This window comes from Nycticebus coucang, chromosome 5 (assembly GCF_027406575.1).
Source record: "Nycticebus coucang isolate mNycCou1 chromosome 5, mNycCou1.pri, whole genome shotgun sequence".
NCBI classification, from domain to species: Eukaryota; Metazoa; Chordata; class Mammalia; order Primates; family Lorisidae; genus Nycticebus; species Nycticebus coucang.
In genome coordinates, this window is record NC_069784.1 from 132,631,498 (window position 1) to 132,644,776 (window position 13,279).

Consider the following 13,279-nt stretch of genomic DNA (forward strand, 5'->3'; position numbering starts at 1 on the left):
GTCAGGGAAGCATTAGGCCCAAGAAGGTAGTCACAGGCACCCCCAAAGGACTCACTGCCAGGACTCTCCTCTCCCATGCACCCTGCACACCTGAGAGTTTGCAGATCACCCAACCCTGACCGGAAGGGACAAAGGGATTGCGGACTCTGAGATAGACACCCTAAAATCCCTAGCACACATGAGGCTGAAAGAGCAGTTACTTCAGGGGGGTCAGAGGTCCCTGAGCGTCTCAGAAAACCCTTCGGGTGACTTCTCGGCGTCCAGCGTCCCTTCTGCCCACCTAAGCGTGGCTTTGCTTCTGTTCCATATTGCAAATTGGGGCAGCCAGGACTGGGACTGAGCCTGAGGACCCCAGACAGTGCTGGATAGGCCTCAGACCGTGGATGTCAGAGCAGGAATGCCCGGGGGTCTTCTGGCCACTGCCACCCTGTAGAAATGGGAAGCTGAGGACCACGCCAGCGTCATCAATGTGAGGAGCAGCCTCGTAAACAGACCCTGCCCCTCTGGATCCATCAGAGCACACGCAGGGGTCCGGAGGGGAGCCTCTGCCTGTCCTGCTAACCGTCTAACATCTGTCTCTGTGACCCTGTCACAGAACAGGTGCTTGTATGTGTATATTTTCATCACTGGCTGAGACATGACATGAAAAAGCACCTTGACAATTATAAAGCACAGAACAGGCTGTGTTTCTTCCCTTGAGCTGGTTTATAGTTTAATACGACTGGTAATGAAGTTGGGGCTCCAGTTTCAACTTAGAGAGATGAAGGGTCTCGGAAGTTTGGTGGAGGCCTCGGTCCTTCTGAATTTTTTTTTAAAAAGTTCTACTTGGACTCATCCCAGTTTGCTTGTCAGGGAACTAGCTTCAGTCCAGCGAGCCACGGGGCCCTGCTGGCAGACATGCTCTCTGTGCCGGGAGGAGGTGGAGTCCTTGCCATGAGATCACAGAAAAGCATGCCTGGCAGGATCTAATTTTCCAATTGTACATGCATGTCATCAAGTTAAAACGTTCTGAAGAGCTTTAGAATTGCTCACTTTCACGGGTGTATAATACACTCATGAGGTAACTCAGTTCTGAAACCTTGATTTTGGAGGATAAATTGGCTTTTAAAAATCTTAGTAACTGGACATGAAAGAACATAAGACTCAAGCATGTGGAGGAAGTGGGAAAAGCAGTGGGTAAGGTGGGAGTTCTGGTTCTAGACGTGGGCAATTTCAGTCAGCTCTGAACTGCCCTCCTCGCCTGCCACAGGAATCTGCCCCACCGGCTCCTAGGGCTGATGGAGAGGAAGCAAAATAAAGAATGCTATTGAGTACTGAAGCCATTCTGCTGGCAGGTGGTGCTACCGATTTCGAGGTCCATCATTTCCAGAGAGGCATTGAGACGTTTCTGAGGGATGTTGGAGGATAGCACAAGTTTGTTTGCCGAATTTATGGGACAGCCCCGTTGTATTCCGTGCAGAATTCAGAATTCCCAGACATAATTTCCGGCCTTGCAAACCCAAAGACAGTGAGGGGCCAATGCTGACGGGCTCCAGTAGGGCCGGGGGTGGTGTGGGAAAATCCACTCAGTGAGGACTTTGAGCCCTTGCTCCTGATGGAGCTCCGTTCAGGGTCTCACAAGTGACAGCTGGAGAACACCTGGAGGCGCCAACATGTAAAGACTGTTTCCTGGAGAATGCATAAATTTGAATTTATTGTTACTGATTTTATCCTAATGAGGCAGAGCCCTAATCTAGCTCCTCAAAGCCCTCTTGTGGGGATGGTATTCTGACCCTTACCAAAGACGAGAGTGCTGCCTACCTCACGATTTCATGTAATGACCCCTCCCAATCCACAGTTGGGTGATTTTGGAATTTCCTTTTGGATCCAAATTGGACAATCTCACTTTTTAAAATGATCTCATTTCTATTAATTTTTCTTATATCTCCTTTCAAAATGGTTTACATTAACAACAGAACTGTCTCTCCCTACCTTCCCCCTCACTTTTTCCAGCAAGGCCTTTTACTTCTTTTCTCAACAGCCTCGTAATCATCTTTGTCTCTAATCAGCAGATCAAAGTATACTCACAGTACACCTTGCTTCAGAATGCTCACATCTGAGGCTCATGCTCATCCCTGCTCCTCAAAGCACAAAACACCCCCAACATTGGAAACCGGAGTTGAAAACAAAAGTTAAACAAACCTAAAAAAGTTGAGGAAATAGAAATGTATACTGTCACCCATTTGGGGTCATTTGGGGAGTAGAAGGGAGCTTCATTGTCAGTTAGTCCTGCTTTAACATTTCAAGCCCAAAGATATTCAGTAGCGTGCCAGCTGTTGGCAAAGCCAGGGCAGGAGTCAATGAGACCAAGAGAGTGGGGGGGGGGGGGTGCACTTTTGAGTTGGCCACATCACTGTCCAAGGTTATGTTAAGTTGTAGCATAAAGGTCACAACAATTCTACATTCACTAATTAGTTTTTACATTGTGATGTTTTAATTTTTTTAAACAAATGGGGCTAAAAGCTGTAGAATCTAATTTATAACACATTGGCAAAGACACGATACTAGAAGAATACACACGCAGGTGCTAAAAAAACAGGGTCCTTTGCATTTAATTTTCCAGCTCAAGGCATCTTAGATCTCATCTAATTCAACTTTTTACATGTGGAGAAATTGAATCCCTTTGCAGAAGTACTATAGTAACACTTTAAGGCCACAGACTTAGTTAATGTGATTTCTTGATTTTTTCCCCCATAAAATTAAGCAGATAGAAGAACTCATTTTCAGAAAGGGAGCTGATAAGAAAGGGTAGGGGAAGAAACCTTCTTCCCTGATACGTCACTTTGCCCCAGGTAACCTCCATCTTGGTCCATTTTCTGTTACTACAACTGAATACCTGAGACTAGGTAATGTATAAAGAAAGGGAATTCATTCCATACAGTTCTGGGGCCGGGCAAGTTCAAGGTCAAGGGGGCACATCTGGAGAGGGGCCCCCTTCCCAACGCTGTATACAACATCACAATGCAAGGGGCTGAGGGGGCCAGTTCAGGTCTCCTCCTCTTTTAAAGCTGCTAACACCCCAGCCTCATGACCTCATCTGACCCTAATCACCTCCCAAAGATCCTGCCACTTGAATACTATTGTGGGGTTCTCACCTTCCTAGTGCTGTTACAGTAGAGATTAAATTTCACACACTTAAATCATAGCCACCAAGTTCCACAGTCTCAGTGATCAAGTTTGCCCAGCAGCTTTACAAATCCACTTCTCCATGAGAAATTTTGGCTCCTTCTGCTGTCCACTTTCCTGAGGATGAGCCCACCCGTGACTTGAGGGAGGGTGGTTAGCTCCGGATGGGGACTGCAGAGGATGGAACCCAGGCCCAGGAGAGGCCCAACGGACACAGACATGTAGCCGCCAGCCCTAGCATGGGGCGTCCCTCCTGCTGACATCCAGGGCCTGGCACCTCCCATCCCTTCCCAGAGTGGGGCCCAGTGTGCTGCACCGGGAGGGAAGCGCCAGGTCCTCAGCTCACCGCCACTCACCCCAGAACAGTGACCAGCAGAGAACTGACACTGGCAGCAGCACAGGTGGGGTCAGATGAACACCTGGCTTGCAATGCCAACGCCCCCAGCTGCCGTTTGCTTGCCTGTGAAACAGGAACACTAGCATTGAGTTCATTAGGTTTCCTGAGAATAAGGAAATGGCTCATGAAAGCACTTAGCATAGTGCTAGGCACATAGCAAGGTCAGCTCTAAAGATGAGAACAGCTCAAGCCGAGTGAGGAGCTGCTCAGAAATCTCTCCGGTCACCAGACACAGCAGCAAAGCTGTTATAACCGAGGTCCTACAAAAGAGTTAGGGCAGTGTGAATTCCTTAGTGGCTAAGGACTTAGTTCTCTGATCCTTTAGCTACTTAAATATTTAAATGTTCCTATTGCATCATTTTATGATTTTACAATCTGCCCATGAAGGCCAGATGGAACATGTACCACTGTCTGTCAACATCCATCCTTCTAAGCAAGGGAAAAAAACGCCTTGTAGAGCAAAAATTTTTTAAATTATTGGAGGTAACAAATCCCTGGGTTTAAAGAAAAGTAATTTTCCCACCTCAACCCTTTAAAAACAATTGACTTGATTTAAATATAATTAACATTTAAATTAGGCGTTTTAAACTTCATTCTTGTATTTCCATCCGTTTTTTCACAAAATTCTCAAGCTGCCCAGAACCTGTGACAGCTGCATGGGGGAAATGCGCAATTCCGGCTTGGCCACCCCAGCCTTAGAACAGGATTTTCATCTAACTTGTTTCCCACTCTTGAGGCCTGGGTTAGAGTTCAACTTAACAGGAGTTTTCACATTTTTAACACTTTTTAAAAGCACTTAATTACTTTTTCCAGCGCCTTTAAACACAGGTTTTGCAAATACTTTTTTCCCTCAAAATATTTCAGTGGGTTTTTCTGTCCCTGTTGCATTTTAATACTTCTTTGTTTCTCCTTATCTTTTAGTCCTCTTTTTTCATATTCACTCTCTCCGGGAAGCTAAGTATCCCTGTAATCAGAGGAGAGGTGCGGGGGACCCAGTCGGGGTGGGCCGCGTCTCCTCACCCTGCTCATAGGTTTCCTCGTCAGTAAAAGGCAGACAGATAAAGGCACCTACCTCTTAGGGCTGCCACCAGGCTAAATAAAACGACACTTCTCCAATCATTAACAATAAATATTTCCTTATTATTTCAAGTTTTAGGTTAACAAAATAAGACCACAGCTCCTTTTCCTAAACTGTGTCCCCACCCTCCACTGGAATGGTCCCTTCTTTCCCCACTGAGCATCTGATGACAGGTGACTTATGTTCCACTGTCCTCTGGGGCTCTCACTGGCACGCTCTGGAGCTTAAAAGAAAACCACGTCTGCCTCCCACCGTGAGCTGATTGATGCCCACGGCTGATACAACAGCCATCAGTTCTTTTAGCCTCTAGTCAATCTCTTGCCTTCTTTGAATGTATTCAGACATCCCAGACCCCAGCTTTCCCTGTGGTCATGCTGAAATCACAGCATGCCTGAAATCTTATGTTCTGAAATTGTTCTCCAGAGCCTTCTCCCAGTAACCAGGAGCATGATCACTGGTAAGCCTACTAAAGGCGATTAAAGACATTTCTTCTTTTACTTAATGTATATTTATGATCTGCTTTGTGCCAGGCACTTAGATGCTGGCGCTTATAGGATGACTGGAAATGATGCCTCTCCCCTGGGTCACGTGGCAAGAAAGGATGACCATCCACATATCCTCACGGGGCAGCGTGCTGCTGCCAGATGGCTGGGGTGGGTGCCCCCGCTGGCTAGCTCAGTCTCTCGCAGGGCAGAGGAACGGGTTTTCTAGCCAACACACACACACACACACACACACACACACACACGCATGGCGCTCCGTTGAACAGCCTTCGTTTAAGGAAAAGCTCCCCATTCTTGGAAAGGAATCCCCCAGAAATACTGCGGTATACACATACACCGTCAGCATAAAAGGAAGGGGCTGTTGCACAAAATATGATGGAAAAATTCTCTTGAGCCAAAGTAAGGACAGCTGCCCCAAAGACTCAGACCCATGTAACCTTGGCTGTGAGCTTCATTTGGCCTTTGTTACCAGCAGGTTGTTAAAAGCCAAAAAGGGGACAGGGAGTGGGTGATGCAAAGTTGTTTGTGAGGAACTCCCATCACATGCACCCCACCCCTGCCACCCCAAGGACACACGATACCCATTCAACTTTGCAACACAGAAAATATACAAATGATACTGTCTTAAGGCTGTTTGAGACTTCTCAGATGTGTCCACGTGAGTCCCAGGAGCTCTAGCATGTGTCAGTGGCAGCACTTGTGCTGTGTCCAGCTCTGCTGGTGCCCCAGGTCCTGCCCAGTCTTCTTCCCTGGAAGCCCAGTACCGTGAGCTTCCCCATGGGACACCCCACCCCCACCCCGCAACTCCGGAGTTGCCTGCTGCTCCTCCCACCCAGGACCAGACACGCCACCCTGCGAGGCCTCCACTGTGTGTCTGTGGCCTGTTTTCATCCTTGACCTATAAAGGAAGAATGTGACCAATGATGGTGACAGAGCTGACTGATTTAGAAGCTAACTTAGGTCTATTAGGAGTTCATTCCTGGGATCTGAGGAATATTTTAGAGTACAAAAAGTTTCCTCACCAAATAAGATAAGGAATTCTTTGAAACCGTGGACTCTTATGTGGTTGTTCCTGTTTCTTCTCAGTATTTCAGGGACTGAGGGTGCAGGGACAACCCTCAAGAAAGGCAGCATGGGATTGAGGAGTCATGAGCTGGGGCTCTGAGCGTGCTGGGCCCCCGCCCTAGCTGTGCCGTGCATCACCGGTGTGACCTTGAGCAGCATGCTCGCAGAATCGTTCTTGGTGGTATGAGAATGTATTCGGTCAACTGACAAATATTTATCATGCTTAGAGTGGGGTTGGCAGACAAAAATAAGCTAAAGACAAACAGGATGATGTCTTAGTCCATTTTGGGCTGCTATAAGAGAATATTTGAGACTGGGTGATTTATAAAGAAAAGGAATTTATTTCTTACAGTCCTGGAGCCAGAAAGTCCAAGGTTAAGGGGCCGCATTGGTGGGGGACTTCTTGCTGTGCTATCACAGAAGGCAGAAGGCGAGAGAGAGAGAGAGGGCGGGCAATGTAGGAGAGTTGGGGGGTGAATCATCCTGTATCGGGAACCCTCCCTCAGTATCGGCTTTAGTCCATTCACAAGGGCAGAGTCCTCATGACCTAATCACCTTGTAAAGGCCCACCTCTCAACACCGTCGCATTGGGGATCAGATCCCCAGCACTTGAACTAGAACTGTGGGGGCATCTCTGCGTCACAGCAACTGATTTTAAAGGAAGCTGGGCTAGAGCTGATGGGACCCATCTGCTCATGGATTGTATGTGGGGGTGAAAAAAGGAACAGGGGCTAGAGTGATACCTGGGGTTCTGGCTTGAGCAACCAGCCAGAGGGGGGGCCTGAGGCACCTCTTTGGGTGGGAGGACGGGAAGTCTCTGAAGGTGAATGGAGGCTGAGGGCCAGTCAGGCCTCACGGCAGTGGTCTATTGCTGGAGGCAGGAGGCAGCATTTTGGTGTCATCCACGTAGAGTTGGCATTTAGGTCTTGGAATGAGAAGACGCAGTGTGGCAGTGTGGGGGAGAGAGGAGGCATAGGCTGGACACAGCTGGTCACCAGGCTTAGGCACTGAGACCAGGAGACCCTGGCACGTGCTGACTCCATGGAGATGCCCACTGAGCCCTTAGACTCAGCACCATAAATCCACCAAACTAAACAGAGGACATGAAAAACATTCAATGCGAGTCCCTCAGTGAACCTACATTTTTATTGGGAATTTTGTCACCCAGAAAAAACATTTGGTAAGACAAATCCCCACCTAGACACTGCTTTCAGCTTGGGGCTGGTGGAGAGCTATGAATCCCCACCACCCCTGAGAAGTCTCCCCAGCTCCAGGAGCAGTGGTCTCCCCACGGCGCCTGGGCCTTTCACTCTGCAGTCAGTCTGCTTCCATCAGGAAAGCACAGAATTGCGGTTGAGCTGTTCCTAGACTTTCTAAGCCACCTGCACTGTGGAAGCCACCTGCAGGGGGCTCACACGGGATCCAGAGATCAGCTTTGCAGTCAGAATCCGAGATCTCAGCCTCTCGCGGCTTTCATCCTTTGTCCCCTCTTTCAGCCTCTATTTTATAGTCATAAGAAGAAAAGCGGTTTCTCGAAATGATAGCCTCGAAGTCTTAGGAAAATCTGGCCGATTCAGATTTTTTTCTCTCTCTGTACTTTTTTGTGTAGCCCCTCATTGCACAGACTGTGCAGATCAGTGCGTTGGGGAAATGAGGTTTGTTTTTAATATTTAAAGAATTTATTAGAGCCGTTTTAGGTTCATAGCAAAATTGAGAGGAAGGTACAGAGTTCCCATTCATCCCCCGCTCCCTCACTGTCAACGCCCGCACCAGAGGGGTGCGTTTGATACAAATGATGAGCCTGCCTGGACACTGACCATCATCCAAAGTCCATGGGTGACATGGTATCTTCTATGGCCGTGGGCAAATACGTCATGACACACACTATCATTATAGTGTCATACAGAGTATTTCCATTGCCCTAAAAAATGCTCTGTGCTCCACCTGCTCATCCCTCTCCCCAGCCCTGTGTGGCTGACCGCACATGTTAGTGTCAGCATGTGACAGGCCATCAGCTTGTCACCAGGCCAGTGAGCTCTAAGATGTCTCCCAGCCCTCTGCTCAGACTCGTTACTTCTTGCTAATACTACTTGCAGACCACAGTGATTCTCTTGCGACTCAATTCCTCCGCCACCACTATGCAGGTGTCCCTGTGCCCTTTTCAACAAACAAGCTTGGACATAAAAACAGGAGGCCAGAAATTTGTGAATCTGACAGCCTCGCCTGACTTCATAATGTTCTGTTTATATAGTCACACCCCATGTAGCCCTCACTGTGTGTTCCTAAAGCGTGTATAGATAGATAAATATGAAACCTGGGTAGAAAGAGCTTGGCAAAGAGCCTGAGCACAAAGCTAAGTCGGACGCCCAGGATTGTCCTTCCCAGCGGCGGGTGGGAAGTCCGGTGTATGTGGGTGATTATAAGACTGTTCTGAGTCAAAGATCAGCTGAGTGGGAAAGAGAAGCACTTTGCCATTACTTGCGAGGGATGAGCAAATAACGAAGGCATTACAGACTTCATGCAAGGTCCTTGGGTTTGCCCTTGGGGTACCATGATGCAGCAGTGTGGCGTTGCTCAGACCCAGGGCTCTGTCACTTTAGAAAGTGCCTGAGGAGCGTGTGCAGTGGGAGGTGGAATGACCAGGCCCAAGTTCTAGTTCCCTTGCCTCAGAGCTGTACAGCCCCGTGCAGCTGTCTCCCATCTCTCTAAGCCTCAGTTCGCTCTTCTGTAAAATAGAATAATACCAAAATATTCCTTGGAGGAATATTTTGAGGCCAAATGTATTAGTACATGTGATTAATGTCTGTTACACAGTTGTAACTGGGGGGATGGGAGAACAAAGGATTGTCCTCCGTCCCATCCCAGATCCTGTGCCCTCTCTCTATGGCCATTTACTGTGCAAGGCTAATCACCAATACCAGGTCCAGCCCAGCCCCGGCCAGCACTCACCACCAGGCAGTGTTGGTGCCATCTTAAGGGAAGGTTGTTCAGTGAATGCCAGGAGGTTTCTTTTACAAAAGAGGGGGATTTTTTTTTTTTTTTGCAGTTTTTGGCTGGGGCTGGGTTTGAACCCACCACCTCTGGTATGTGGGGCTGGCACCCTACTCCTTTGAGCCACAGGCGCCACCCAGAGGGGGATCTTTTAAAGTAAATTTCTTTAAATTACTATTTGAGAACAATGGATACACTTGGTCTTTTTAAAACAGCTAAGTTTTGTAGGAAGAATAATTGTGTTCTTGAAATGTCTTGATGTTAAGCACTTCCTCGAGTGGTTAATTTGCAAAATACATAGTATGATACCGTTTTGTTGTATTTTCAGAGTTTGGGTGGGAGGGGTCGGACTCTGTCACGTAAAAAGACATTTTATTAATTGATTTCCACTTCTTTTTTTTCTGCCTCTCATTTCAGAACGGTTTGATCACCACTGTCCCTGGGTAGGCAACTGTGTGGGGAAAAGAAACTACAGATTTTTTTATATGTTTATTTTATCTCTGTCTTTTCTGACAGTCTTTATATTTGCATTCGTTATCACCCACGTCATCCTTCGTAAGTATGCTGGCGCAACCAGACTCCGTATGTAACCATTTGACTTTGATTTTCTGATTTAATTTTGATTTAATATTTTGGTCATTTCGGGCTCTCTTTTTTCCCTTCTTTCTCCCTGTGCCCTCCTCATCTGCTCCACTCCCTCCCACCTCTGTCTTTCCCCGCCTATCCCTGTCCCCTGCAACACTCTTGGGTCATGTTTTTGCCCTGTGGGACTTTTCTCTTGTTACTCATCCCTACTCCAACCTATGTGACTTCACTTTCTCTCCTGATGAGGGATCCCCGGGAAGATTCATCCCCATGTTTTACACAAGGACAGCAGGCCACAGTGATACCATTGAACAATGGAGCTTTTTTCTTAACATGATACCTCTGTACATGGGAGCAGTCACTCCCCCACAAAACAAATGTCTGGGGACAGAAACTGGGCTTTATTGCACACAAATCTACATACAGGCAGACCCTGAGTTACAAAGATCTAATTTACATACAACTTGGACTTACAAACAGAGGACATTATCGTAAGTTCCTGAGTTACAAACATCGGACTTACATGCAACTCTCACTTACAAACGGAGGCTATTACAGGTCATAGGTAAACGCACCTTTTCCAATTTACATACAAATTCAACTTAAAAATAAACCTATAGAAGCGATCTGGTTCATAATTCAGGGACTGCCTGTATATGAAAAACTTACATATGACAAGATGTTTAATTATCTGCTAGAACATGTGTAAATGGCCCCTGATATATAAAGGAAGCAACTTTATTTAAAATTAGATTTGGATGTAAATGATTTTAATATATATTTGCCTAAGCAGATGGCATTTTTTTTCACCGTCTGTTCTCAAGGTCACACTTGGAAATTCTTTTATCTCCTGGTCGTTCACTTCCCTACAATAAGGAGTGAAAAGAAGGAGGTTAATTTGCTTTGAACTATAAATTTAAGCCTTTAGACTTCCATTACAGTGCCATTAGTGACATTAAAGGCCAGCCTTGCCTCTCATCCACATTCCTGATATATAACCACCCATGAGCAAGTGCACGGCCTCTTTCTGGAGAGTTCCTGGCGGTATCTGAGCACAACCTTCTCTCTCCCACCGTGACAGTGCTGAGCACAGCAGTGTGCTCAGGCCGTGGGCCCACATTCTCCTCCCCTTCTCTTTCTGTGGGGCTCACAGAAAGTCTGGGAGAAGTGGGTGGTATGTTTCACATGAGTTCTTTTTGAATACTAATCAAATTTGAACAGTAAATGGACTGTCCCAAATGTTCACAGGTATTTTATAATAAATCCCAGTTCCCATTCTTTCTGACTATAATCTCTTATCCAAATGTGACACAAATTTGTAACACAGGGTGGCCATAAAGTTCATGTGCAGTTTTAAAATTTAAATTGCACATGAACTTTATGGCCACCCTGAATATGTTTGAGAGCCATAACTAGGTGGGCTTACAAGAAGATGATGGTGACCAATCATCTCTACCCTAGCCGGGGTGATGCAGGTGGTGGCTCTGTAGGGGCAATTCCCCTCCATTTTCAGAGTCCCAGGAGGGCAAAAATGTGGCCAGGGTCCCATCTATGTATTAATACATGGAAGAAGCAGAGAGAACACCTAGCTTTGTGTTATTGTCAAAGAGTCAATTGTGGACACAATGAGAAGAAAAATAAGTTCACCTTTACAACTTCAAAATGCTTCCATACCCTTATCCCACTAGACTGACGGCCTTGCCCCTGCACGTGGACAGCAGGGGCTGGTTTTCACTGCTAAGTGGGACCCACAGACCCAGGGGACACACACGTGTGCTCACCACTCACAGACTCACACACATGCTCACACTCACACACATTCACATCACACACTCACACTCATACTCACACCGCACCCACATGGTAAAGTCTGCCACCTGCCACCAGAGTTAGGGTACAGTCCACAAGACTCACCTTCACTGAAGTTTCACTCACCCTGTAGTTTACTATAGTTTACATATTGCTAATCTAATCTACCAAAAAAAGGACTAAGAATGTACCTGCGAGATATCTGAGCATTTTTGGCAAAAGTGAATGAAGCTTTTCTTTCCCCCTGTTGTGCACCCCTGTGCCCCATAACCCCAGGAGCCCCCACCTGACTTGCTCTCAATGGGGAAGGCCACAGTGTTTCCGGGTTTCTGTGGCTGCCGTTCTCCCACTGAGATTGGCATGAGCCAAAGGCAGAGAGCTGTCACCTGGGGCCTCTCTGCCAGGTCATGAGCTCGGGGAGGGGTTGCGGGGAGCACTCTGGGGGAACGTGAAGATTCCTGGAAAGGGGAAGTCTAGATTTCCCTATAGAAGAGGGGAGCCAGGCAAGCCACACACTGGGGTTCAGTGGAGAAGGAAGAGTTCCTTTCGGCCCCTCCTCTTGCCTCAGGGCCGTGCTCGCCCCAGGAACTGCAGTGTGTGTGTGTGCTTGCTAGCCATGCCCTGCGGCGGGCAGAGGTGGCAGAAGGGCCCGAAGCTCCTGTCTGTCGTCATTAGCTCTCCCTGCCTTTCCTCTCCACGTCCTTTGTCCCGCCTCACAGCCCCGGGGGCAGTAGGCACAGGAAGAATAGGAAGCCAACCCACTCTTCACCTTCCCATGGTGGGAACATGGGGATGGAAGCCGGTCACAGCCTGCAGGAACTGCCGTGGTGCAGCCACGCCAGCGCTGGGGACCCCACAGGGATGCAGAGCATCCGCTGTCATAACGGTCCTCCCTACTCATTCCATTGCCACACGTGGGCTGGATTGTGGCCCTTGAAGCACAGAGGGACCCAACATTGGTACCCCACGGTGGGAGCCTGAAGACCTCCTCTGTCTCAGCTTTTATTTTTACAAGTATGATGCCTATGCTTTTTGTCAGCTGTTTCTTTACTCAAGCCCCCAAAGAAATGTTTTCTGGAACAGACAGCTCATATTAAAATGTCTTAAACCCAAACGATAATAAACTTCTGCTTTGAGTTTGTTTACTCAGAGAAAGAAGTCTTTATGTGTAGCCTAGTTTAAGAACTTCCAGGGTCAAAAGTTAACAAATTTTGAGAAAACAGGAGAGAAAAAAACAGCATACAGTTTCTGTTTTCTTATTAAAATAAGGAAAACAAAGAAGTAATCAGAACTATAATTTATGGGAAAGTATGCAGACTTCCATCTGCTTTTATTGAAAAAAATATCTGCAGATGTTGGGCCTAATTATGAGTCTGCCATTTTCTTAGTGAAAGTCTTGAGTGAAATCTCAGTCTCCATCAGTAAAGTGAGTGTCATAGCACTTCCAAAATGTAATTATTTAATTGATCTTTAGGCATCTATTATTTTTACGTAGATGACAGAGCTTTCAGCATGAAGGCTGTTTATCTCCAGGAGTGAGTGCCTGAATACTAAATTTTGGTTTCATCCCCACAGGTTCACAGCAAACAGGATTCCTAAACGCCCTTAAGGACAGTCCTGCGAGATATCCTTTTTGTGGTCCCACCGCGCTCACTGTTAAGTCCCTGGCCGGCCTTCCACACTCTC

At 47.1% G+C, this 13,279-nt stretch overlaps 1 protein-coding gene across 2 annotated transcripts in view; it reads left to right on the forward strand.

Annotated features, from left to right (window-relative positions):
* ZDHHC14 (zinc finger DHHC-type palmitoyltransferase 14) overlaps positions 1–13,279 on the forward strand; it is a 262,390-nt gene that overhangs the window by 209,492 nt on the left and 39,619 nt on the right. For both annotated transcript variants that reach the window (XM_053591335.1, XM_053591336.1), the window contains exons 4-5: positions 9,617–9,754; positions 13,169–13,217. In XM_053591335.1, the coding sequence (XP_053447310.1) occupies positions 9,617–9,754; positions 13,169–13,217 (187 nt within the window). The remainder of the gene's footprint in view (positions 1–9,616; positions 9,755–13,168; positions 13,218–13,279) is intronic.